The following is a 26,859-nucleotide window of genomic DNA, read 5'->3' as shown; positions in this document are numbered from 1 at the left end:
TACAGATCATTAATCAGAGATTCTTTGCAGAAAGAAATCATTACAAATTATTGAGTGATTACTTATACTCATATTATTCAGACTTATTCAACTTAATTAACTTTTAATCAAACTACAAGATTACTTTATTTCTTCCAAGCCATTATGCACCTTTTTCTGCGTGTGCCTGGAAAGATCTCATACCCTTATGCCAGTTTGACAATTATCTATATCTGATATTATTATATATTATCTATATTATCTATATCTGATATTATTATATATTATTATATATTATATATATCTGATATTATCTATATTATCTATATCTGATATTATTATATATTATATATATTATCAATGTTTTCCTGGGGTCTGAAACGTTCCTGACTCTGCAGAGGAGAAAAAGAGTCCGAATCTGATTCTGATCCTTTGAGGTAAAATAAACATCAGATGTTTGAACCAAAAAGGAACAAATCAGTAAATAAAACCATGAGCAGCAGGAAATGAGATTTTTATTTCAGGAGAATAAATTAGTTTTATTTTGTCTTAAAAATATTCCTGAAACTGAAATCATGATATTAGAAGCCCTGGCTGCGCTGACATCACTGGGATTTATGGAAACACAAGGAGCCAATTGGTGGAAAAATATCCTGATTTTCCAACAATTCATTCATCAAAAACCAGAAATGTGATTAATCGATTAAACTGGTTGATCGCCCAGCTGTAGGATGAGGGAGAGAAAGTCGTCTGCTGTGTTTTTTGGTTTGGTCGTTTCTAACTAGGTGATTTCTGAAGATGGATGAATGTAATGGAGTTTTTTTAGTAAAGGGAGTTAAAGACAAAAACACACTGCGGTTTTATCTCTGCTTCATGTTGCTCTGTCAGATGAACTAATGACTGTTTGTGGTTTAAGGTGTGAAACTCGCTGCTCCTCACCGATGCAGGCGTAGCGCCCGTCGATGAACGTCAGCTTGAAGCCCAGCTGGCATTTACAGAAGAAGCTCCCGAACGTGTTGACGCACTTCCTGCGGCGCGGACAGGCGGCGCCCAGCGCGCACTCATCGACGTCTGAGAAGAGGCGAACCGGCGGTGAGGAAACAGAAACCAAACCGGGTCCGACCCGCCCAGAACCGAACACTGACCCACGCAGGAGCGGCGGTCCGGGCCCAGCCGTAACCCTGGAGACGGACAGGTGCACCGCACCTCGCCCTTCATCACCTCACAGCCGTACTGGCAGTTGGCATGGAAACAGGTCCGCACATCTGAGAGCACGACATAAAAACGATTCAGTCAAGGAATCAGGAAACGTAGAGCTGAAACGATTAATCACGATTAATCGGTTAGTAAAATGTCAAATAGGCCTGTTGCAAAAGCAATTAATCAATTAATCAGTTAATCATATAAATAAAAATGAGCTCAATAATTTCTATTTGCATGATTTCTCATTTTTTCTACAGAAAACTGGATGATAAAAGTCTCCAGTCTTTAATTTTTTAGCAGCAGCCTTTGCTACAAATGATCAACGTTCACTAACAGAATGCTGCTAATCCACTTCAGGCTGCAAAATGAATTATTTATTTACATCTTTTAATGTATTTCTAATATTATACTAAAAAAGGTAACTGAAAAATTATCAGAATGTGCAATTTTTTGTCTGATTAACCAATTAATCATCAGAATAATTGATTAATCGATAAATAAAATGGTTATCTGAAGGTCTCTGACTCCTGCAGCTGCCGTCCGGCTGCAGGGCGAAGCCGTCCAGGCAGAAGCACTTGAAGCTGCCGGCCGTGTTCATGCAGCGGTGCTTACAGGGCCGCGGCTTCACTCCGCACTCGTTCAGGTCTGAAACACACCCACAGGTCAGAGGTCAGGGGTCAAATATCAGCCTGAGAGCTCCTCTTTTCTCTCCTTTCACTCCTCACGTCGGTCTGTTGGATTAACCTCTGACCTCCGGCCCTGTCGATGACCAGGAGGATTGAAACGTGTGTCTGCAGGTTGAGCCTCGTCCTCAGCAAAACGTTACATTAACCAGTTGGTGCTTAAAGTCAGGATGTGAGTCACATTGAAGCCTCTAATCAGCAGATGGTGTTTCTGTCTGTCTGTGTGTGTGTGTGTGTGTGTGTGTGTGTGTGTGGGCGTGTGTCGGTGTGTGTGTGTGTGTGTGTGTGTGTGTGTGTGTGGGGATGTGTGTGGGCGTGTGTCTTTGGGTGATGCAGGTACAACACGCCCTCACAGGTCAAACAGCCACTGCAGGAATGCGTCTGTCTGTCTGTCTGTCTGTCTGTCTGTCTGTCTGTCTGCTGAAGGAAACCAAACCTTCCCAACACTTCAAACCCACGTTCACCTGGACGCTTCGTTACCTTGGTTACAGGTTTTTCCGGTGTATCCTGGGTGACATTTGCATTTGTCCGGTTCGACACAGTCTCCGTGTTTGCAGCCCTGCTGACAGTCAGCTACACACACACACACACACACACACACACACACCCACACACACCCACACACACACACACACACACAGAGACAGAGAGACGTGTTAATGAACATGCGTCGGGTCGGTCATGTATGAACACGTCCAGCGGCTGACGCCGGATCGTTTTCCAGCGTCTAATCTTCGCTGTTCTTCATGTTTTCGCTCATTAGCAGCGAAACCCAAACAGATTCCAGGAAATCCTTCAGTCTCGTTCCCGGGTCTCAGGGCGGTCCCGGGTCTCAGGGCGGTCCCGGGTCTCAGGGCGGTCCCGGGTCTCAGGGCGGTCGCGGGTCTCAGGGCGGTCGCGGGTCTCAGGGCGGTCGCGGGTCTCAGGGCGGTCCCGGGTCTCAGGGCGGTCCCGGGTCTCAGGGCGGTCGCGGGTCTCAGGGCGGTCGCGGGTCTCAGGGCGGTCCCGGGTCTCAGGGTGGTCCCGGGTCTCAGGGCGGTCGCGGGTCTCAGGGCGGTCGCGGGTCTCAGGGCGGTCGCGGGTCTCAGGGCGGTCGCGGGTCTCAGGGCGGTCCCGGGTCTCAGGGCGGTCCCGGGTCTCAGGGCGGTCCCGGGTCTCACGTAAACCACCTGTCAGTCGGCATGAGGTTTGTTTGGGTTTGTGTTGACAGACATCCTGCTTCTGTTCAGCCAGACTGGCTGCTGCTCTGAACTCAGACCAACACCTAGAATATCATCCATCCATCGTCTGCAGTCGCTTCTCTCTGCAGGTGGAGGAAGGTTACACCCTGGACCACCTGTCCAATAACAACCTGAGGACCAGTTAGAGACCATTTAACCCAGCAGTGATGGATCTGAACTGTGGGAGGAAGCCGGAGTACCCAGAGAGAGAACAAGCTGACTCCATGCAGAAGGTGACAATCTTACTGTCACTTCCCAGTTACTGCAAGCAGGATGCAATAGTTAATGTAGATAATCTGTGATATTGTAACTGTCCTAGAGTCTAGAAAGTCAATAATCTGTAAAAAGCCTGATGCTGAATCTTTTTCTGAAAAGTCGCTAAATTAAGTGGCTGATTTTCAGACCTTTGTGGAGGGAAATAAAAACAGTTTTCATGTCGATTTATTGGTGCAGATCTATAACTTTCATATCTGCTTGGCAGGTTTGGGATCTTTGAGTCTGATATGAACTGGGAGGAATTTGAGCCGGCCGTTTGAATCCGTAGAGGTTTGGGATCCACAGACACCAACGAATAGCTGAAGTTTGCAAATGTTTGATCCATTCTGAAAAAGCCAATAACTGAATGTTTTAATGACCCAAACAACTAATATGCCGTAATATTCATTAACATGTTCAGTGGAAAATGTCTTAGCGCTACAGCAGAAGCTAACGGGAGAATCGTTCCTGCAGCAGATCAGAGCTTCAGGTCTGGAGTTTAACAGTTTCCTTTTCCTCTTTGGAGATTCAGATAATCAGCACAAAAGAAAAGAAACGGCGTTTCTGGATTGGGCGTTTAACAAACAGCCAGTTTCAAGTTGTGTTGAGGTATTACTTTAAAAATATTTTAGATATAATCTCTGGAACAATTCATGAATCGGCAGGTTTTACGACAGTCTGAACCGACTGTAACCCGGAGATTTCAGAACCAACAGAATAAATTACAACAGAAATAAATTTTCCTTAATTAAAAGGATCTTAAACATTTGATCAGATCTTAGTTGGTTTTTCCTGCTGGTCATGATGTGATCGATCATCTGTCTTCTGTTTTACTGCAACAACTAAATGTCTAAAGTTTTACTGTTTACCTTTAAGCTTTAACTAGGCCATTTCCTCTGGTTCTCTGGTTACTGATCTCGTTTTTCCTCCAGGTCACTGAGGTCTGATCCAATCTAAAGACAAACTTCTGTTTATGAGCTCATAACTCACTATTAATCAGTGTTTTACTGCCTTCCTGGATTTACTTTGCTCTATTTTATGCTTTTAATTTGCTTTATAAATAAATCTTACTTCTTTCATTTACTAATAATCTAATTTATTGCTAACTGTTGGTCATTTGCAAACACAACTCTGGTTTATCTTTTTAGGATCCTCTTTATGCCTGAATGATTTCATAAATCAGATTATAGGAGAATAATCTGAGTGTTTGTCATAAATCATTCAGATAAACTCCGCTGCCTGGTTTTGGTCTCATGTTGGCTCTGAATCATCCTGAACTTCCTGTCGGAGTTTTGTCTGTCCTCACGTTGACACCGGTCCCGCTCCGTCCGCCTCCAGCCCCAGCAGCACTCCACGCCGTTGCCATAGCGACAGAGGCCGTCGGACAGCACCGCCTGGTCGGTCCAGCTGCAAACACAGACACACACCAGTAAGCAGCAGCGTGTTTGCGTTTCCTGCAGCTGGATTCATTAAAACGCTCTGATTAATTTCCTGCAGCGGGGCGAGTGTCTAGTCAAAGCCCGCCCCCCTCCAGCCCGGTTCCGCTCGGAGTGTTTGGTTAGCGTCAGCTCGGCTAGTCGAGACCGGCAGAGGAGCATCCTGACATCTCCAGTTTCCTGGAGCCTGTCCCGACATGAGGCGGCGGCGCCGCGGCCTCTGCATACTTTCCGTCTCTGTTTGGTTTTCCAGAAACTTTCTGCTTACAGAAACTTTCTGCTTACAGAAACTTTCTCTGCTCCAACTTTTCCACATCTTCCATCAAAACAGCAAAAATCAACATGTTTTATTGGGTTATAATTAAAAGCTGGATTACAAAGAGAAAGAAAATTATTATACTGACGGTTAATCAGTTAAAATGATACATTCTTCAGATTTTCCATTTAAACTCTCCAGCGTTTTAGAAATACATTTAAAAAACGGAAATTGACGATTAATTTTCATTTTAAATAAGAAGCAATATATTCATCTGCAGCTAAAGAAACAAAATATCAACATGTGAAAATCTCAGACCTTAGATCAATACAAAGATTGATCTGGAGATTAAAAATCTGCTTTTTAGAAGATTTTACTTTTATTTTTACAGAATTTGAATCATGTGGAGCTGAAATTATGCCACTAGAGAACCTTTATATATTTATCATCTTAAAAGTAAAATATAACATGAAAAGCTCAGAACTTTCTGCTCGACTCACCATCAGTCCAACAAATCATCATTTTTACCAATAATCAATCAACAGCAGATGCTTCATAGGAGATTTATTTTCTTGAACAGTGAAGCTAAAACTGGAGGAGTTCTGATCATGTTTACAGATAAAAAAGGTTTTTATTATTTTAAATGCAAAATGTTTCTTTTTGCAGTTTGTCTTGATTCCTGCTCTGACTGTGTTGATCTGTTTACTTCAGTTATCAGTAATCAGATTACTAAATTAGTAAACCATTATTTCAAAAATCGATTAACACGATTAATTGTGACTAATCAAGATATAATTAACTTTTATTAGGATGCTTTTAAATGTTTAAGCAACAAAAAATATTTATTGTCAAACATTTTTAAAAACTAAATTATTTTACATTTAGCTGATACAGCGAGGAGTTACTGTTCAGTAATAATAATAATAATAATAATAATAATAATAATAATAATAATAATAATGATAATAATAATAATAATAATAATAATAATAATAATAATAATAATAATAATAATAATTAAAGCCACCAGAATGACCCACCTGTTGTAGTCCAGACTCTGTCCCTGGATCACCATCCAGAACCCGGACAGGAGAACCAGAACCAGAACCAGCATCCTCCTTCCTGTGGTTACAGAACTGGGAGGTTTTCCAGTCCCAGTGCTCCCAGTGCTCCCAGTGTTCATCCGGGGAGAATCCAGTTTCCTGCCATGCTGTGAATCTCTAGCCGGTCAGATGAACCTCCTCCTCTGCAACAAACCCAGTTTAACCATTAAAACCAGTCAGAACCCAGCTCCATTCCTCCTCCGTCACTAACTGCTCTGTGCCGCTGAGCGCGCGCCCAGGTAGTCTCTCCTCGCGCCGCCTCTGATTGGTCGGTTGTTGGTACCGGTGAGAGTCGCGTGCCGCTCCGGGTTCTAACAAAGGAACTGGTTTGTTTTTGTTGTTTCCTCCCGGAAACGCGCCGCCGCCTCCCGAACCCGAACCGAACATGCGCGGCCTGAAACCCGAACCCAGAGAGGGCGGTACCGGGAACCCTGGAGCCATCAGAACCCACCGCCCCGGGCCGCAGGACTCACTGGGCTGATCCAGAACCGCAGCCCGCTCTGTAATTCTGGAGAACCAACCCGAACCAGAACCTTTCATCCGTCTTTATAGGTGATATTTATGAAACCCAGACCGACTTCAATCTGGTTCTAATCAGCACCTTTTGGGTCTCTTTTACTAGAACAGGGTCCAGTTCATTCAGAACTCAAAAACAAAATGTTTCACTGCTGATGGAACTAAAACGATTATTTCAGTTATCAACGATTCTGACGATTAATCGGATAAAAACCTGCCAGATCAGACTTTCTGTTTCACCTCTTAAGCCTTTTTATGCAATTTTAGAAACACGCAAGATGCAAATAAACAAATATTTTCATTTTTTAAATAAACTTTTTGCCTGAAGAGCCTAAAGTTTGATCATTTTGATGCATCAGCAGCCAAATGACTCATCACCAATCTGTGGATTAATTATTGATAAACTGATTAATAATTAGACAGCAAAAAGGGCTTAACATGAGATTTATTTCAGAATATGAACCAGGTTAAACTCTGACATGTGATGAGTATAGAACATATTTATAGAACAAGGAGAAAGTTTTTATAAATCTTAAGTGGAAAATGTGTTTCTGTTCAGTTTTGACTCGGTTACATTTGCTAATGTTTCAGCAAATGATTTTTACATTTAAACATGTACCGATTACTAAATTAGTTGGTAATTATTTCAAAAATCAATTAATCATTTCAGCGACTACTAAACACTCGTTAAAAGTTATTTATCTAAAACGTTCTGCTGATGACTGTGATAATGCACATGGCGACAGTAGACAGGAACAGCTCACTTTAAACCAGGAGAAACTGAAGACAGAAACAGAGTTAATGTTAATATAAAGACAAAAATAGAGAAATTAATTCTGTTAAGAGACAATAAAAGATTAATATTGGGTTTGGATCGATGTGCATCCAGGAACGAGACCCGGAGGAACCAGGAGAACTTTCTACGAGAAAACAGAGTTTAGAAAACCATCGGCTTTATGAAAGGAACAAAAGTTTACATAGAAATAAAAGGTCTGGAGTATTTATAGGATATAAAATAAATAAAAATAGAGATGAAATCAACAGAAACCACTGAACCAGCAGTGGGATCACAAACTAAATGAAGAATCATTGAAGGATCTAAAATTACCTTTACCAAAAAAAACATCATATAAATAAATAAAAAATCCCATAAAAACATAAAATCTATTTTCATTTTATAGGCTGATGTTACGGAAGAGGATTAGGGCCACTGAAAAAAAAAAAATTATGGCCCAGAAAAAAAAAAAATCTCTGAATTCTCATGTAAAACAAACAAAAAAAATTTCAGTGTCCCGAAAAAAAAAAAAAAAAAAAATTCAGTGTCCCAAAAAAAAAAAAAAAAAAAAAATTTCAGTGTCCCGAAAAAAAAAAAAAAAAAACATTTCTGTGTCCCGAAAAAAAATAAATAAATAAATTCAGTGTCCCAAAAAAAAAAAAAAAAAAAAAAATTTCAGTGTCCCGAAAAAAAAAAAATAAATAAATTTTCAGTGTCCCAGAAAAAAAAAGAAAAAAAAATTTCAGAAACCACAATTCTGACTGATGGGCGCCAGCAAGCAACCAGCTTCAGAACCACAGACAGACGCGAGTTGTGGCGGACAGCTGACGTTTTGGAGAAACACGTCTGATTTAAGTCACTTTTTACGTGCCAGAGGAGTCCCCGAAGCTTCTATTGCACTAATGGAAGAACAAAAGGTGAGTAAATCAAATGAGATAGTTTGGTGTCTAAAGCCCAACGGTTATGGCTAGTAGTTAGCATGTTTGTTAGCTCACGCGGTTATAGCAATAAGCTGATTTACAATGTTAAATCACACAGATGAATAAAGGATGTAACAGCTGGTGATTGCTGGAATTGTCCCGTAAATGTTTGGTGCCTTTATTTTATTGTTCTGTTTGAATGTTTTACAATGAAACTAAGGTTAGCTGAATGTCAGCCACCTTCTAAATAAGATGTCTGCTGTGTTAAATTGTGTAACTTTTAGTTCAGTGGAGGACAGAAACTATAGTATAAAGTCACATAAACGTTTATATATGCAAATATTTAAAAGGAAAATGTATGACTTGCACCGATCTGCGGCTGGCTGTAGATCTGATCGTAGGATCTCTTCACCAACACCAACTAATGTGCATATCTGTGCTATTTTATCTATGTACAGTATATCATATGTTTGTGTTACTGCGTTGGAAAAAGTTACATTATGAGAATCACAAAATCATTTTCTTGCAATGTGATGTGTCAGTTCAGGACTGAAATTACATCTCAATCCCTGAACTAAACTATCAGCACATTTATCGCACAGGTGTGGAAATGGTAGGCTTCGTTTAACTAAATCAAAGTTAATGTGATGTTTAATTTTTGTAATAAAAATGGAACTGTTAACAATATTTCCTTGTGTGTTTTGATGCATGATACCTTTTACCTTAAACGGACTGTATATTTATGAATCTCTGTTTTTATACTTACATGCTAACCAATCCAGTCCTTCCTTTTTCGGTAAAATAGAGGATTGAACATTTACTGCTGCTGTTATTGTAATTCTCCCCAAAACAGTAAATCGTTTTAAGCAGGGACCTAAGGGTACAATCTAAAAGGTAACTTTAACGTTGATGTGCAGAGTAAATAATTGTCCTTTCTCATCTGTTTGTGTGCAGATTGACAGAAGAATTTGCAGAAGACTTGGGCTGTTTAGAAGAAAGAATCAGTCCGACCTTGAAGAAGTGCTGGCCTTTATCCAACAACAAATAATGACTAATGGACAAATGCAAGGTTATCAGTGGCTACATCTTCGTGCGGTTCAACATGGATTGTGGTGTCACAAGACACTGTGAGACATTTGATCAAATTGTTTGACCCAGAAGGTGTGGAACTGAGACGAGCACGACGGTTGAGAAGACGTCAGTACAATTGCAGAGGACCAAATGCACTCTGGCTACGATAAACTAAAACCTTATGGCATTGCTATCAGTGGCTGTATAGATGGTTTTAGCCGACATGTTTTATGGATGGAGGCTTGTACCACGAACAATGACCCCAAATTGATTGCAAGTTACTATTTGAAAACAGTTTCATGCGTCAACGGATGTCCAGAGAGGATACGTGCCGACAGAGGCACAGAAAACATTTGTGTTGAACAAATGCAGATATTTCTGCGGCAAAACCACACAGACAGTTTTGCAGGGGACAAAAGTTTCCTTTACGGAAGAAGTACATCCAACCAGCGCATAGAAGGCTGGTGGTCGACCCTCGGCAAACAGAGTGCACAGTTTTGGTTGAACTTATTTCAAACCTTTCTGGATGATGGTCACTTTACAGGAGACTTTTTGGATAAAAGCCTCATCCAATTCTGCTTTCTTAATCTTATTCAGGTAGAAGTGTTCACTGGTTCACTGTAATGTTTTTGTTTTAAAAAGTATTAAAAGCAAATCTGCTGGTATGTTTACTAGAAATAATAAAAGCTCTTCAAAGTATTTAGCCACTTTCAGTGCGCATAAAGATAATTTAAAAAGTGTTGCTGTTTATCTCGATCATGCCATTTGATAGTTTTTGTCTGATAGGTGCCCTCTAAACAGGACTTCCTGCACTGCATTTAATTAAAGACATATTGTGTGCAAGCAAACATAACATTTTTGACATCATTCTGCTAGAACATGAAAGTTTATTGCTGTCATAATTTTATTGTAGAGTTCTGATTTGACCTGACATTAGTCTTCAAGCTGTTACTGTGCTGATAAAAGTAAAACATACAGTTTTGTTGACATGTTTTCATTTCCCAATCCATAGTTTGTTTTGCTTTCACACTGTCATTTGAAGAAACAACGCTGATGTAAAGTTAATTATTGTTCTATGATAATCAGTTATGTACCAAATATCAATCCTTTTAAATGGGTATGCATTATGATTAATGAAAAATATATATTTTTTTCAAACACAATGCTGTTCTGTTAAACTAAAGATATTGACAATGTATGGTTGAGATGTGAACAAACTGGCAGTACAGCAAGAATTACGTCATAAATTGAACACATGAAAACCAGTAGTTTGTGAAATACAAATGAACTTCATTGTTTTGTTTACCAAGAGTTTGCATAGTAGAGTTGATACGAGATATTTATGAGCAGTTGATTAATGTAAAAAAATATATATAATAAAAAAATAAATAATAATAAAAAAAGTCATGTGCAATTTTTTTCTCACTGTCTGATGTTATAAGACAAAACTTTTCCTACTTTTTAAGGGTTTTTTTGCTCTTCCTTTGAGAGTGATCAGACAGGAAAGCCAGTAATGAAGCTACACAGCACAGGTCATCAGTCCAGGGCTTGAACCTGTGATGTCCACATTCAGGACTGAGGCCTCCATACATGGGTTGTGCTTTTCCACCGCACCACCCCAACGTTTCTTGTTTTAAGTTAGTTAGAATTAGCAAAATTGTATTTTCTAAATTCCAAAAAACATGAGAACATTTTTAGAGCGTTTTTGTGACTTCCTTCAAATGCAACAGTTTATATATTTTTAGTAATTATCAGGGATAACTGTCTTTTAATGCATTTAGACTCTAGCTTTTAGACCTGCTCAAATGGAAAATGAGCTTAATCAACATATTGAAAACCATACCAGGAAAGTATTGGGTAAAGTAACATTTTATTAGCAAAAAGTCAGAATTGTGGTTTCTGAATTTTTTTTTTTTTTTTTCTAGGACACAGAATTTTTTTTTTTTTTTTTTTTTTCGGGACACTGAAAAATTTTTTTTTTTTTTTTTTTTTCGGGACACTGAAAAATTTTTTTATTTTTTTTTTTGGACACTGAAATTTTTTTTTTTTTTTTTTCGGGACTGAATTTGTTTTTGTTTTTTTTCGGGACACTGAATTTTTTTTTTTTTTTTTTTTTTTTACATGAAAATTCAGAGATTTTTTTTTTTTCTGGGCCATAATTTTTTTTTTTTCAGTGGCCCTAATCCTCTTCCGTACTGATGTAGAAGCTCAGTTTCCATAAAAATAAAAACGGATAAACTTCTTTAAAACTGGCCTTTTTAGGAAAGAATCAGAAAATTATTTAAAAATTCAAATATTTCCTCTAAAATTGTTGTTAATAGATGAAGTTCTGCTGTTTTTGTCTTTTAAACTGAGATTATTCAACAGTTTTGCTGCTCAGATCCAATAATTTTCTAATTTACCCCCTGCTGGCGCCTCCAGTCTGACATTATTGTTACGTTTTCAGAAATTTAAATCACAAACTTTTCCAAAATCCCGAATGAAAACTCAGAAGATGATTTTATGGATGTTTAATCTCTTCAGAAATGTTTCCAATGCTCGTTCTTCTCATCTTAAGGCCATTCAAGCTTATTCAGGAGCTACCAATCAGTTTTCTTTTCTTAACATTTAAAGTTTTATGTGTCAATTTCTGAATTTCATGTCAAGAACTGGAGCGAACAAGAGGAATATTTTAATTTCCTCTCATTCCTTTAGAAACGGAGTAAAACCCGCCATGCAGTGACAGTTTCCACCAGCAGAGGGCGGTGTGGGTTCATCTGTTCGGGTTGAGTTTCCTCCTCTTCCTCCTCTTCCTCCTCTTCTTCAGCCTCAGGAGCTCAGAAGCTGCAGGTTTCTGTCAGCAGCAGCAGCAACATGAAGAAACAACTCAGGTTCTGGTTCTGGTTCTGGTTCTGGTTCCTCCTGTGGGTAAGCAGCCGGTTTAGAGGGAAATATGATTTTATTCTTATTATTACATGTAGCTGGAAACTCTTCATTTCCAAGATGTTTCTGTTTTTTAGAGATGAATCTGAACAGATCAGTGTTTATTGTGTTTATTGGCTGAAAATGTTTATTAAAAAATTAAAACCAGTTAAACATCCATCTTCATTTAAAGCCATTAAAATAATATTTATTTTGTTTTGTGCTGCAGCAGTTTTTGTGTTTGTGACTCTGATGTGTTTTTGTGTCGCGTTTCTTCCAGGTTTGTGTTTTCCGAGTCCAACCCGGGTTCTGCTGGCACGACCTGGACAACAGCGAGTACGACTGCTGGCCTCTGGACCGACCCAACGAGTACAACATGATCGACTGCGGAGGTCAGAGTTCAATCCGTCTGCACAGCTGCACTAAATGTAGAAATATTAAATTAATAGTTTAGCTGCAGACGCCTCCATGTTTACTGTCAGCCATGTTAAATAAAATAAAATAATAATTTTTTGTTGCTAACTTACATTATAGATGATTTTTTTCAGTGGAAAACAAAAAACTGAGTTTAGAAATAATTGAACAAAATCAATTATTGATTAGTTTTTAAGTTTATCCCTTATATCTGGAGAATCTTCTGCAGTTTCATCAGAACATTTATTATTCATATTTATCTGAACAGAACAAATGAAGCATTTAAAATTATTTTCACAGAAACTGAGTTAATGTTATAAACATATTGATCAGTTTTATAAACATGTTGATCGGTTTTATAAACATATTGATCAGTTTTATAAACATGTTGATCAATTTTATAAACATGTTGATCGGTTTTATAAACATATTGATCAGTTTTATAAACATGTTGATCAGTTTTATAAACATGTTGATCAGTTTTATAAACATGTTGATCAATTTTATAAACATGTTGATCGGTTTTCTAAACATGTTGATCAGTTTTATAAACATGTTGATCAGTTTTATAAACATGTTGATCAGTTTTCTAAACATGTTGATCAATTTTATAAACATGTTGATCAGTTTTATAAACATGTTGATCAGTTTTCTAAACATGTTGATCAGTTTTATAAACATGTTTCCTGACCTCCAGGTCTGCTGATGTCCTGGGTTCTTCGGCCTCCAGAACTGGTAAAAACCGGTCAGGTTTTCACCGTCGTTTACTCCGTCACGGCCCGGGAATCCTTCTACCACTGGGCCGTCCAGAACCATGTCTTCTCCCAAAGGTCAGCCGGTTCCACCGGGTCCAGAACCACCCATCGGTTCTGGACCCGGTTCGTAACTTGGTGGTTCTGTCTTCAGTTCCATAACGGACGCTGCTTCGGCCCGACGGTTCTGTGAACAGCAAGACTGTCCGACCAGTTGGACCGAGGCGAACGGAGAGAACTGCTGCATCCATCATGCCAACATCCACTCCTGTCCCATGGGATACATGGTTGGTACCAGGAGGTTCTGTTGGTACCAGGAGGTTCTGTTGGTACCATGATAAAATATTTCACATGCATATTAAATAAAAAAATGTCCTCCATCTTTGTTTTTTTCTAAAACTAGAGGAGAATTTATAAAAATATTCTCCTGTTTTCTGATCTGTGGACAAATAAAGAGAAAGTTTTTAAACTTTGATGTGAAACTAAGCTGCTGGTTTCTGTCCTCAGACTGAGAGCATCTGTGGCCCCTGGATTCCTGATGATGGTAAAATCTTCACTCACACCATTTCCACCACTGGGAAGATGACCCAGACCAACTGGACCGCCAAGGCGAGCCGGACCTGAGCATCACACGTCAAAACATTCAAAATCCAGAAAACAAGATAAACGATTAATAATGACAGAGCAAAGTGGAAGAAGTGTCACAAATTAACTTAAAATTTCATTTGTTCTATCTGACAAAACTAGCAGTAAAATTTAAATATTTAAAGAAAAACTGACACTTTATGTTAAAGTTATTTGTTTTATAAAAAAATTTCCATCAAACTTTTAAAAAGTAAAAATGTTTGTTTATGTCACCACATGCTGATGAAACACTAGTTTACATTTCAGGAGCTTTTTGGCTGGATGATAAATAAGTTTATTAAATGTTTGGTTTTTGAATAATTACAGCAAATATACAACAAAAACATTCCTTGGGTTTCCATTTTTCAGAGTGATGTCAGCATGTCCACGGCGGCCATCTTGTTTTTCACAGCTTCTACGTTGAATTCAAGTCGACTGCATCAAAATATATAAAAAAATATATATTTCTTTTTATGAGAATAAAGTCATGATGTTAGGATAATTAAATAATAATTTCATGAGAAGTCCAAGACAAAAAATAACAAAATATTTATTATCCAAGTTTTTCTCATTAAAAAACTTTTCTGTTGTAATTTTAAGACATTTTTTCTGCTAATATTATAATAATATTCCTGTAATTAAACTAAGATTCTGGCCCTAATGACTCCATCAGATAACATCAGATGTCTGAAATAAAGCCACTTTTTGAAAATATTTTCTGTCATTTGTAATTTATATTTTAGAAAAGAAAGCAAGAAAAAAAAAACAGATTAGAATCAGAAATTAAATATAATATGGTAAAAATCTTAAATTAGATTTTTAAGCTGTAGCAGGAACATATTTAAAGATGGAACCTCTTGATTCCAGGTAGTTTGATCATAAATTATTATTTTAACCTCATTATTTTGATCCCTGCGCGTCGTCTTGCAGGTGGTTCTGTTCCATCCGGGCCTGACCTCGCTGATCGCTCACATCAGGGTGGGAACCATGCAGGCGGCGCTGGAGGCGAAGAGCACCGTCCTGCCGGCTGTAGGTCCGTCTGTCAACAACAACAACAACAACAACAACAACAAAGCTCTGATGGTCCAACAGATCTGAAACTGAAGTTAACTGGAGTTTGTTTTCCTCCAGTTTGTGGAGATAAAACCTGTGAGGACGGAGAGGACTGCTCCACCTGCCCGGCCGACTGCGGCGAATGTCCCATGAGTCCCGGCACCCAGGTGGCCATCGGCCTGCCGCTCGGCCTGCTCTGCCTCTCCTTCATCCTGACGGCTGTGGTGAGAAACGAAAACAAAATGATTCATTCACCAGGAAGACAGAAATCACTCAGGATCCACAGAGATCACTCAGGATCCACAGAAATCACTCAGGATCCACAGAAATCACTCAGGAATCTGTTTCTGCAGTGGCTGAGGTATCAGAAAGAGAAGCTGCTGTGGGACGAGAGCTGGATCATCGACTTCTCCACAATAAAACAAGGTAGCAGAGGTCTGAGCATGATGGGCAGCGAGGTGACCCGGGTCATGACTGGATCTGAACGTGACCCGGGTCATGACTGGATCTGAACGTGACCCGGGTCATGACTGGATCTGACCGTGACCCGGGTCATGACTGGTTCTGAACGGATGTTTGATCGTAGATCCGGAGGCCCACCTGACCATGGGGAGCATCATGAGCGTCCCGGCCGGACACGCCGACAGCAACGTCAGCTGTGTGACGGCCATCAGCTCCTGCACCGCGCCGCCAGCCAGCCGGAGGGCGCCGTTCACCTGCACCGGCATTTAGTACGCACACATCAAACTGAGGGTCCGGGGGCCAAAAGCGGCCCGCCGTAGCTGCTTATGAGGCCCTCTAGACTCCAGAGGGAAACATAAATAAAACCTTAAAGATAAAACCATTTTATCTGTATTCTACTGAACTGCATCAATCAGTCCCTCCAGTATTTTTTCAAACATACAAAATATTTCTCTAATGTATAATTGTGAGTTTTTTGTGAGTTTTTTCCGTAAAATCTTTGTGTTAAACAGATACTAACCCCCACCTGCAGGTGGCAGTATTTCTTACTTCTACTCAGTTTTACTTGATATTAACTTATAGTTTGTGATTTTGTTACTTACATGAATTATCATCAGTTTCGTCCTTAAAATAACTAAATTTCCACTTTACTTTATGTTTTGATCCGTCTGTTGATGTAATTTTTAAATATGAAATTATTAATAATTTGGTCAGTTACTCAGGACTCGGGTCGACTTTTTACCAAATATCTTTTTTCTCTTACTTTAGTAATTTCTTGGACCTTTCACTTTTATTTGATTAAAAATATGTTGAAGTGGCAGTACTCTTACTTTAGTATAATTTTGATTAGTCTGCCCACCTCAGGTGATGAGTAACAAAACAAATCACATCAAAAATTTGTGCAATTATTGAAAATTGCTTGCTAATTTATTTCTAGAGAATCAGTGATTTTTATCTCGAAAATAAATCACATAAAACAATCATTAAATTCTGGAGGGACAGATGAAAATATGTTCAGTACTTATTGAATGTAAACACGGCCATTTATTATCATAAAAACCGTTTAACGGTTAAATTGATACATTCTGGCCCTTTAAGAACATTCATGATTTAAATTTTAAATTTCCTCTGCAGCGACGGCAGAACGGTGGCCATCAAAAAGATCCAAATTAAAACCTTCTCTCTGTCCAAAACCATCCGGCAGGAAGTCAAACAAGTTCGGTAAGAAACGGACAGGAAGTGAATAACTTACCCTGAGCTGAAAACATCTGTGACTCTGTCTCTGTGTTCAGGGAACTCGATCATCCTAACCTGTGTAAGTTCATCGGCGGATGCGTCGACGTGCCCAACGTTGCCATAGTAACAGAGTACTGCCCAAAGGGAAGTCTCCATGACGTCCTGCTGAACGAGGAGATCCCCCTGAACTGGGGCTTCAGGTGAGCTCCACCTGAGCAGCAGCAGCTGCAGCGTGTTGATGGCGTGACGATGACTCTCCCTCCTTTGGCCGCCAGGTTTTCCTTCGCCACAGACATCGCCAGAGGAATGTCGTACCTCCACCAGCACAAGATCTGTCATGGCCGACTCAAGTCCCTGAACTGTGTGTTGGACGACCGCTGGGTGTGCAAGATAACAGGTCAACACAGCAGCTGCTGTCTGAGCGTCCAGCAGGCTCGTTATGTAAACTAATATCTAAACATCTACGCTTCCAAAACAAGCTGAAATCATCATTTTATTTAGCTCTGATTAAACCTTTATATTTGGATGTAAGCTACAGTAAATATTGTGTTGATGTGAATCAAGTAGAAACAAAACTAAACTTTCTGTTTGGTAAAGTCAAAAACAAAACAAGCCAGCTGGCTGTGTTCACACCGACACGTTGACCCGTTTTAAAAGGACAACAACTCATTTTACCATCAACCCAGTTTTTACCGTAGCACTTAAATAATTCAGAAATAATTCAGCCAGAAATAAATTCACCCATTTTTTCAGGTATACAGATGCAATTCATTCACTAGCTAACTTGTTGACTGACCAGCTAACTGGCTAGTTAGCTTACTATTTAACTTACTAGCCAACTCATTAACTGACCAGCTAATTGACTAGCTAACTGATTAGATTGCTGACTAGCATCCTATCTAATTCTATAGTTAACTGACTAACAGTCACAGCGGTAAGTAGTGTGAACCTTCTGTCCATCAGTTCTTCCCTGTGAAGAGGGTTTCAGAGGGTATCTGGGGGTTTCTGGGGGTATCTGGGGATTTCTGGGGGTTTCTGGGGGTATCTGGGGGTTTCAGAGGGTATCTGGGGGTTTCTGGGGGTATCTGGGGGTTTCTGGGGGTATCTGGGGGTTTCTGGGGGTATCTGGGGGTTTCAGAGGGTATCTGGGGGTTTCAGAGGGTATCTGGGGGTTTCTGGGGGTATCTGGGGGTTTCAGAGGGTTTCTGGGGGTTTCAGAGGGTATCTGGGGGTTTCAGAGGGTATCTGGGGGTATCTGGGGGTTTCAGAGTTTCTCAGGGTTTATTCTGCCTCCGGTTCCAGACTTCGGGTTGAGGAGCTACCGGAGGGACGACGCGGCCGAGCCGCTGTCCTCCTACCAGCGGCGGCTCCTGGACGTCTACATGCCGCCCGAGTTCCAGACCTCCAGCATGGAGCCCACACTCGCTGGAGACGTGTTCAGGTTTATAATGGTTCCCATTATGACCAGTTAGACCAGCTGTCACAACAAGAAATAACAGCTGAAATTCAGGCTGGGTGGTAAAATGATTTTATTGATTTATTGAATTTTTGGTTTTTGAATATAAAGTCATAATATTTGGAGAATAAAAGTATAAAAACTCCAACATGCAGAATAACAAAAATTTATTATCTGAGCTTTTTTTCATTAAAATTGTTTATAATAATTTTAAGACAGATTTCTAGTAAAATGAATTCTTTATTCTATTAATATTATGGATATTTTCTCGTAGCCTGACCATAAAACTCCATAATACAACTCAGAATGACTGAAACTCCACTTTTTTAAACTATTTTATTTAATTTCTCTTTTAGTGAAAAAATAGATTAAAATCAGATCTGGTAGAAATCTGAGATTTTATTTTGAAATAAATCCTCCCAGCCTGAAAATGTTTGATTTTAAATCCTAGTTTTGCTAACAGAAACCTTTTAGCTCACCTGAGGTTTTGTCCTCCCAGTTACTCCATCATTCTTCTGGAAATAGCGACTCGCAGCGACCCGGTCCCAGTAAGCTGCGGCTCTTTCTGCTCTCTGATTATCTCTGATCGGTTTAAAAGAAAGTAAATAATTAAAGTAACTTTAACTCTGCAGCCTGAAGAGTCTGCCCTGGAGAGCGCCTGGTGTCCGCCGCTACCTGAGCTGATCTCCAGTAAAGCTGACAACACCTGTCCCTGCCCTGCTGACTACGCTGAGGTGTGAACTCACAGAAACCTTCATTTTATCAACTACAGGTTAATATCAGCTCTCTGAGCGTCTCTCTCCTGATCTGCTGGTTTTCTTGAAGCTGATCCGTCGCTGTCGCTCCCACAACCCGGTCCACCGACCCACTTTTGATCAAGTCAAGAAGTTTGTTCACCGGATCAACCCGATCAAAGTCAGCCCAGTGGACATGATGATGAACCTGGTAAAGAACAGAAACCACAGCGATGTGTTCAAATTCACTGGAATCAAACGATTCTTCTGAGACATGAAGCAGAGGCTGAACGTCAGTCAGTCAGTCAGTCCCTCCAGGTTTCTGAGATTGCATGTTTTTTGTTTGTTTGTTTGTTTTGTAATCAAAATGACTCATTTTTTGGTGCGAATTTTAAAATATTTGCAAGGAACTTTGCGATATTTTCTATTATGTTTGACGATAAAAATGACTTTTTGTTACTCGTGATATCGACTGTAACTGGACATCAAGTGAGGCTGAGACAGCAGTGGAAGGAAGGAATACTGCCACCTGCAGGTGGGAGGGAATACAAAATCTCTTCCAGTACTTTTATCTAGTTTCTCTTGCAAATATTATACTATATACTATAATATTATACTACACTTGAAATAAGATAAGAGTAACTTAAAGTAGTTTTTCAGAAGGATAAGATTCAGTAAAAACTTGTTTAAGTAAATAATTTCTGAATATTGATGGAAAAGTTCTAGTTATTTAACTTATAAAAACATCATTTTTCTCAAGTGAAATCATCAAAATTCATAATTTTTTATTTAAAACAAGCTTCTATGTCTTACTGGAAAGTTATTTCTAAGTTAGTTTTGTTTCATTTCAAGTGAACTAAGATTTTTACACTAGAAAGAATAGTTGGTAAGATTTTGTGTGATTTTTAGGAAAATTAAACCCAATGTTTAAGGTTTGTGACTATTTTTGCAGAACATTTGAAATGAACTCAAATGTTCTATTAGCTGGAAAAGACCTGCTGATTCTGAGCTGATTTTTGTGATTGTGGAAAGACTAAAACTGGAGGATCTGATTGGTGAGTAAAGGATTGTGTTTCCTGTCTGCTGATCTGAAGAAAGTTTCTGTTTCAGATGGAGAAGTACAGCAAACACCTGGAGGTCCTGGTGGCTGAGAGGACTCAGGATCTGATGCTGGAGAAACAGAAAACCGACCGGCTGCTGTACAGTAAGATCCTCAAAAACACAGCAGAGTTCACCTGGAAGTGATCGGCTTCCTGTGGATCAATCATCAATGATCCATCCTCCAGTTAGGAGCTGAACTCCTGAACCTGAAGTTTATCAGTCTGAACTTTTCCAGGCAGTGAGGGAAGCCGTTCAGGTTTCCTTGTTTTACAGATCGGATGTCCAGGCCACCGTGCATGGACATCCTCCATCTGTCCTCCATCTGTCCTCCTGCTGTCCTCCATCTGTTCTCCATCTGTTCTCCATCTGTCCTCCATCTGTCCTCCATCTGTCCTCCATCTGTCCTCCATCTGTTCTCCATCTGTCCTCTATCTGTTCTCCATCTGTCCTCCTGCTGTCCTCCATCTGTCCTCCTGCTGTCCTCCTGCTGTCCTCCATCTGTCCTCCATCTGTTCTCCATCTGTCCTCTATCTGTTCTCCATCTGTCCTCTATCTGTTCTCCATCTGTCCTCCTGCTGTCCTCCATCTGTCCTCCTGCTGTCCTCCTGCTGTCCTCCATCTGTCCTCCATCTGTTCTCCATCTGTCCTCTATCTGTTCTCCATCTGTCCTCCTGCTGTCTGAATGTGTCTGTGTCTCCTGCAGGTATGCTTCCTAAGCAGGTAGCTGATGATCTACGTCAGGGGAAGCCATTACAGGCTCAGAGCTACGTCAGCGCCACCGTCTTCTTCAGGTATCTTTTCTCCTTCAGATCAGCAGTTGAGCTTCTATTAAACTTTTTCATGCACATTTCAAAGTGTCGCGTTGCAGAACTTATTCAGCAAACGTGTTTGAAAACACAACGGTCTCATCGCCTGGTGGGTCTGTGCCTTACCAGAGGCACAACACTCTGAAAAGTTTCAAAGTCCGGGCCTGCAGGTCAGAACCGGGTCAGAATCTGCAGTCAATGCTCCACTAAAGTCCGGTGCTGTTAGCTGGACTTTCTTTTTCTTGGCTTCCTTTGTCTCATGATCTCATGCTGTCGGCTCTGAATAAATTTAAAACCCATCCACAGACGGCAGCGGCCATCTTTACTGCTGTGTGTACGTTCTTCTTCTGCGCTTTCTGTGTCCGGTTCACACAGAGGTCAGACTGCGGTCGCATTTAACTAGCAGTATGAAAGAAATGTGATTTCAGCTAAAATCTGGGTTGATCTTAGAGACGTGTGATCTCAGCCTGATGCTGTTTCCGGTCGGTTGCAGTGACATCGTCGGGTTCACCCAGCTGTCCAGCAGCAGCACTCCCTATCAGGTGGTCGACTTCCTCAACAAGCTCTACACAACCTTCGATGACATCATCGACAACCACGACGTCTACAAGGTGGAAACCATCGGAGATGCCTGTGAGAGCAGAAACACACCCTGACGATCCTCCATGCACCTTTCAGAGCTAGCCTGTGAGCTAACTCTGAGAGCTAACTCTGAGAGCTAGCCTGTGACCTGTGATCTAACCCTGTGAGCTAACTCTGTGTTTTGGCGCCCCCTGTGCAGACATGGTGGTGTCTGGCGTCCCCCAGGAGAACGGGATCCTGCACGCCTCAGAGATCGCCAGCATGGCTCTGGATCTGGTCGCCGTCTGTCGCACCTTCAGGATTCCCCACAAACCCGGCATGCAGCTGCAGATCCGGGCTGGGATTCACTCCGGTACGCATGCAGACGGCTGGGAAGCTGAAACTGATCATGATTTATTCTCTGAGCGTCTCCCTGTGTTCAGGTCCGGTGGTGGCCGGAGTCGTTGGGACCAAGATGCCTCGGTACTGTCTGTTCGGAGACACGGTCAACACGTCGTCCAGGATGGAGTCCACCAGCCTGGGTAACAACCACCAAACTGCACGAGCTGATCAGGTTTTATAGGCGGCATTCACACCAGTCCCAGTTGCAGTCCCAGTTTAGTTCGCTTTAATCCAACTCCGGTCCGCTCGTCCAGAAAGTCCGGTTCGTTTGGGGAGGTGTGAAATCTGGTCCGCTACAAACCTCAGTCAGGGTTTGGTTGATGTGAACTCTGGTGTGATTTGAATGCATATGCGAACGCTAAGCAGACCAGAAACCGCTCCAAAAACAGGAAGTTGACTACAGAGCATGGCATTCTGGGTAAATACAGTGATCCCTCGCCACTTCGCGGTTCACTTATCGCGGATTCGCTATTTCGCGGATTTTCATAATGCATTTTTTTTTTTTTTTTTTTTGCATTGTGCTCTGCATTCTGATTCGCTAAAAACTCACTCCCGCTTCTTGTATCAAAACATGCTACGAATTGTGCTATCATTTTGTCGTCTCGTGCAGTTGTGTACGTACGTAAAACAGCTTGGCAAATTTAAAATTATCTTGTAATTTCGAACATCTCCTAAACCCATAATGTCGACGAAACGGCCTGGACCGACAAAAGCACCTGCGGATGGGACCAAACGGCGGAAGATGCTACCTATCTCAGATAAAGTTAAACTTCTGGACATGCTAAGGGAAGGTAAAAGCTATGCAGCCGTTGCTCGCCATTACGGAATCAATGAATCTTCCGTTCGTTACATAAAGAAGGATGAAAAAAACATAAGGACGACAGCAGCAGTCAATTTTAATACGAATGCAAAAAGGGTTGTAACTGTCCGCAACAAGACCATGGTACGGATGGAGACGGCATTAGCTCTGTGGATTAATGACTGCAGGAAAAAAAACATAACCCTGGATACAAACGTTATCTGCACAAAAGCGAGAATGCTGTATGAAAACTTTGCTGTCAGTGACGGGGAAGAGGGAGAGGATGCCGGGCCCTCAGCAAGTGCTGCTGACAAAGTGCCAAGCGCATTTAATGCAAGCAAGGGCTGGTTTGAAAAGTTTAAGAAACGCTTTGGACTTAAAAATGTTTGTCTGCACGGTGAGATGGCGTCTGCGGATACCGCTGAGGCAGAAGCCTTCGTGAACAATAAATTCAAGGCGATCATTGAGGAGGGGGGATATAAGCCCGAACAAGTTTTTAACATGGATGAGACTGCCTTATTTTGGAAACGAATGCCCTCCCGCACCTTCATCATGCAGGAAGAAGCCAAAGCCCCAGGATTTAAAGTTCACAAAGACCGTTTGACCCTGGCTATGTGCGGAAATGCCGCAGGTTTCATGATTAAACCGGGGCTGATTTACAGGTCTAAAAATCCCAGGGCGCTGAAAAACAAAAATAAGGATGATTTGCCTGTTTACTGGATGTACAATGCAAAGGCTTGGATGACAAAAGCGCTCAATCTGGATTGGTTCAAAAACTGTTTCATCCCGGAGGTCAAGTGTTATTTGAGAGGAAAGGGACTGGACTTTAAAGTGCTTCTGCTCCTTGACAACGCCGGAGGTCACGGTAATGATTTGGCATATGATGGTGTGCAAATCGAATTTCTGCCGCCAAACACTACATCCCTGATTCAGCCCATGGACCAAGGAGTCATCCGTGCTTTCAAGGCTCTCTATACGCGCAACACCCTGCAACATCTTGTTGACGCTATGGACTCGGATCAAGATTTCTCACTGAAGGACTACTGGCGTGGATACACCATCGCATTGTGTCTCCAAAACATTCAGAGGGCCATTCAGGAAATGAAAACGGAAACTCTGAAGGCCTGCTGGAAAAAACTATGGCTAGAGGCAGTGCAAAACGCAACCGGAGGCTCGCTTGACGAGGTCCACCAATCTGCCGTAGAAACAGCTGTGAATCTGGCTAAACAGATTGGAGGAGACGGCTTTAATGACATGAGTCCGGATGACATAAACGCCCTGATTGATGGAGACGCACAGCCGCTGACCGATGCAGAGCTGGCAGAAATGACAAAGCCACAAAGCGACGATGAAAGAGAAGAGGGAGAAGAGGACACGAGAGATGAGGAGGAAGGACTAACGCTTGGTCGCTTAGCAACCATGGTGCGAATGGCCACTGAACTTAAGCGAGTAGCTGAGGAATGGGACCCTTTGATGAGCCGTTCATTACAGTTCTCCAACATAATCGATGGTGGCATGTCGGTCTACAAGGATCTTTTTGCAAAGAAGAAAAAAGAGCGACAACAGCTGCCTATCACTATGTTCTTCTCCCGAACAAACACACCTGCACCGCGGGCTTCAGAAGAAGAGAACACTGCAGAGCGCAGTCAGGATGCAGCGCCCCAGTCTGAAGAGCAGTGAAACGGCCTACACGTGAGTCACTGTATTTGTATACATGTAATAGTTGCTAATTGTAAAAAAAAAAAAAAAAAAAAAAAAGTTTTCTATTTCGCGGATTTCACTTATCGCGGGTCATTTTCGGAACGTAACCCCCGCGATAAACGAGGGATCACTGTACAATCAAAACAAACGTGTTAGCCTAGCGGGAGAAATAACTCGTGGTCTTTAGACAAAGACTAAAGAGAAATACTCCAACCGCTAAAATATGATGCCTCCATTTTTGTTTCCTGTTGGTGAAGAAGGAAGTTGCGCTCAGTGTCTTCAGTGGTTGTTGGTGCAGCGCCACCACAGGCTAGGAGGGGAACAGCTCGCTCACAGGGTTTGGTTGGTTTGATGCAGTGCAGAGAGAAAGAACCACAGCAGTTTGAAAACACGGTGAATCTCAGGCAGGTGCAGCCCTGAATTAGGTGGTGTGGCCCTTTAAGAAGCTGCCTCTGTGTCCGTCCAGCCCTGAAGATCCAGTGCAGCTCCAGCGCCTTCTACCTGCTGGAGGAGATCGGCGGCTACGTGTTGGAGTGCAGAGGAACGCTCCAGGTCAAGGTGAGCCCTCCACCAGAATCCACTTACTGGGAGCACTGGAGGCCGCCCAGTAACAGCCTGTGTCCTGCAGGGGAAGGGAGACATGGTGACGTACTGGCTGGAGGGGAAGAAGACGACTGGGCCGGACGGCAGGGCGGCCAAACCGAACACGGAACCAGAGACGGATCCGTTCCCGGTGCCGGGGTTCGTCAGCGACGACCTGCTGATGGATCCGGCCTGATCCAGAACTTCACTGCAGACGGTCCGAGTTTAAAACCGGCAGGTTCTGTTCACAGGCCGTGAAACAGAGACGAGAGGAAAAGTCTAGAATCTCATGTGAATTTATTAAGTTAATTTGTCTGTTTATTAGGGCAAAACATTATGACCAGGATAAAAAATAAAATCCAGAGAATAAAGTCATAAAATTACCAGGAAATAATAAACCACAAAATAACTTCATTCCTCATTTTACTGCAGGTCAAAGTTTCCATAATAATATAACTTTATTATTATTATTATTATTATTATTATTATTATTGTTATTATTATTATTATTATTATTAATATATTCTGGCTTATTTTCTCAAACGACTTTATTCTCATAATATTTTGATTTTATTCTTGTATTTTTTATTTTTAGCCTGGTCTGAATTTTCTCTTTAGTTTAATAAGAATCAATATTTTCAATCATTAGAAAATTATTTACTTAGATATTTTATTATTATTATTAGTTGAATTTATTTTATAGTACATAAATGTCATAAAAGTCAATAATATATTATTTATTGCTTCAATCATAAGTTTCATGTTATCATTAAAAATGAGAAAAATAATGAATGTTTATGTATTTCAGTATCTCAGATTATTATTGTTTTAAAGCTTTTAAAACAATAATGAACAATTATAATCTAATTATTATAATTTCTTGCTTATAGTTAATAAATCTCAGAGCAATAAGAATAAAATAATAAAAGCAGAAATGTGTTTTTATGTTTTATGTGTTGCAAATAAAATAAAGTTATTCTGTAAAGAAATAAAGAATTTTTCTGTGTTTTTATCTCAAACCGAGTAAATTAAATAAATGAATTAAATTAAACTGAAAAAAATAATAATTCAGAATATTAAGCAGAACTTAAAGGAGGTGGCCATGTTGGATCCAGAACCAATGGACAGAACCAGAACCAACAAACAGAACCAGGACCAACAAACAGAACCAGAACCAAAGAACAGAACCAGAACCTTCATTTGGTTCTCAGAACTTCAAACTGAACTGACACTAAAACATTAAATCAGTTAATACATTTTTTTTAAAAGGTTTTATTGGCTCTACTGGCCTTTATTTGATAGTTAATTGACAGGAAAGAGGGCAATGAGAGAAAAGGAAGACATGCGGCAAAGGTCGCCAGGCCGGGAATCGAACCTGTGACAGCCGCATTGAGGACTAAGGCCTCCTTATGTGGATTGTGCTTAACCCCTGCACCACCACAACACATCCCCAGTTAATAAATTTAATAAATTAAATTTCTGTCTGTTTGTCTCTTAAAACCATAAAACTAAATTCTCTCTGTTCCCACATCACCATCCGTCCGCCGCCGTGCTTCATGCAGTTCCTCATTAATCTCCTCTAGGAGGCGATGGAGGAGAAAATAAATGTATAAAATAGTTTAAATAAAATCCTAACTGAACAAAAACAGAATAGATTCTTCATTATTATTTATTAATCCAGGTACAGATAATAGAAAAACTGCAGAACAGCTTCAGGTCGTTAAGACCTCTGAGGTCTGGACTTTGACTAGACCATTGCAGCTCGTTGAATCTTATTAGATTATTCTGCTGATGATCCAGTTTGGTCCGAACTTCTGCTGGACTGATGGAGGAACAATTTGGTAAAGAGATGAAACGG

General features: G+C 40.7%; 3 protein-coding genes across 3 annotated transcripts in view; 1 reads left to right on the top strand and 2 right to left on the bottom strand.

Annotated features, from left to right (window-relative positions):
- LOC116732582 (nephronectin-like) overlaps positions 1–6,518 on the bottom strand; it is a 29,007-nt gene extending 22,489 nt beyond the window's left edge. The window contains exons 1-6 of the mRNA XM_032582863.1: positions 6,073–6,518; positions 4,647–4,747; positions 2,346–2,438; positions 1,708–1,827; positions 1,125–1,244; positions 919–1,050 (exon numbers count right to left, since the gene is read on the bottom strand). Coding sequence (XP_032438754.1) covers positions 919–1,050; positions 1,125–1,244; positions 1,708–1,827; positions 2,346–2,438; positions 4,647–4,747; positions 6,073–6,215 — 709 coding nt within the window. The 5' untranslated portion in view covers positions 6,216–6,518. The remainder of the gene's footprint in view (positions 1–918; positions 1,051–1,124; positions 1,245–1,707; positions 1,828–2,345; positions 2,439–4,646; positions 4,748–6,072) is intronic.
- The window catches only part of LOC116732602 (Fc receptor-like protein 5), a 291,331-nt gene that overhangs the window by 117,526 nt on the left and 146,946 nt on the right, over positions 1–26,859 (bottom strand). The gene's annotated exons all lie outside the window — the stretch shown is intronic.
- LOC116732660 (atrial natriuretic peptide receptor 1) lies at positions 12,168–25,535 on the top strand. The gene is made up of 23 exons (XM_032583012.1): positions 12,168–12,324; positions 12,599–12,710; positions 13,430–13,562; positions 13,639–13,771; positions 13,992–14,093; positions 15,039–15,141; positions 15,240–15,385; positions 15,515–15,587; positions 15,748–15,892; positions 16,758–16,844; positions 16,916–17,059; positions 17,135–17,256; positions 18,162–18,300; positions 18,815–18,863; positions 18,948–19,049; positions 19,141–19,260; positions 20,160–20,253; positions 20,854–20,941; positions 21,450–21,589; positions 21,738–21,890; positions 21,961–22,059; positions 24,886–24,977; positions 25,048–25,535. The coding sequence occupies exons 1-23, from the start codon at positions 12,271–12,273 to the stop codon at positions 25,195–25,197; spliced, it is 2,580 nt and encodes an 859-aa protein (XP_032438903.1). The 5' UTR covers positions 12,168–12,270; the 3' UTR covers positions 25,198–25,535.

The sequence above is a fragment of the Xiphophorus hellerii genome, chromosome 14 (assembly GCF_003331165.1).
Source record: "Xiphophorus hellerii strain 12219 chromosome 14, Xiphophorus_hellerii-4.1, whole genome shotgun sequence".
In the NCBI taxonomy this organism is placed as follows: Eukaryota; Metazoa; Chordata; class Actinopteri; order Cyprinodontiformes; family Poeciliidae; genus Xiphophorus; species Xiphophorus hellerii.
The sequence above is the reverse complement of the archived record's forward strand: the minus strand, read 5'-3'. Positions and strand labels throughout refer to the sequence as shown.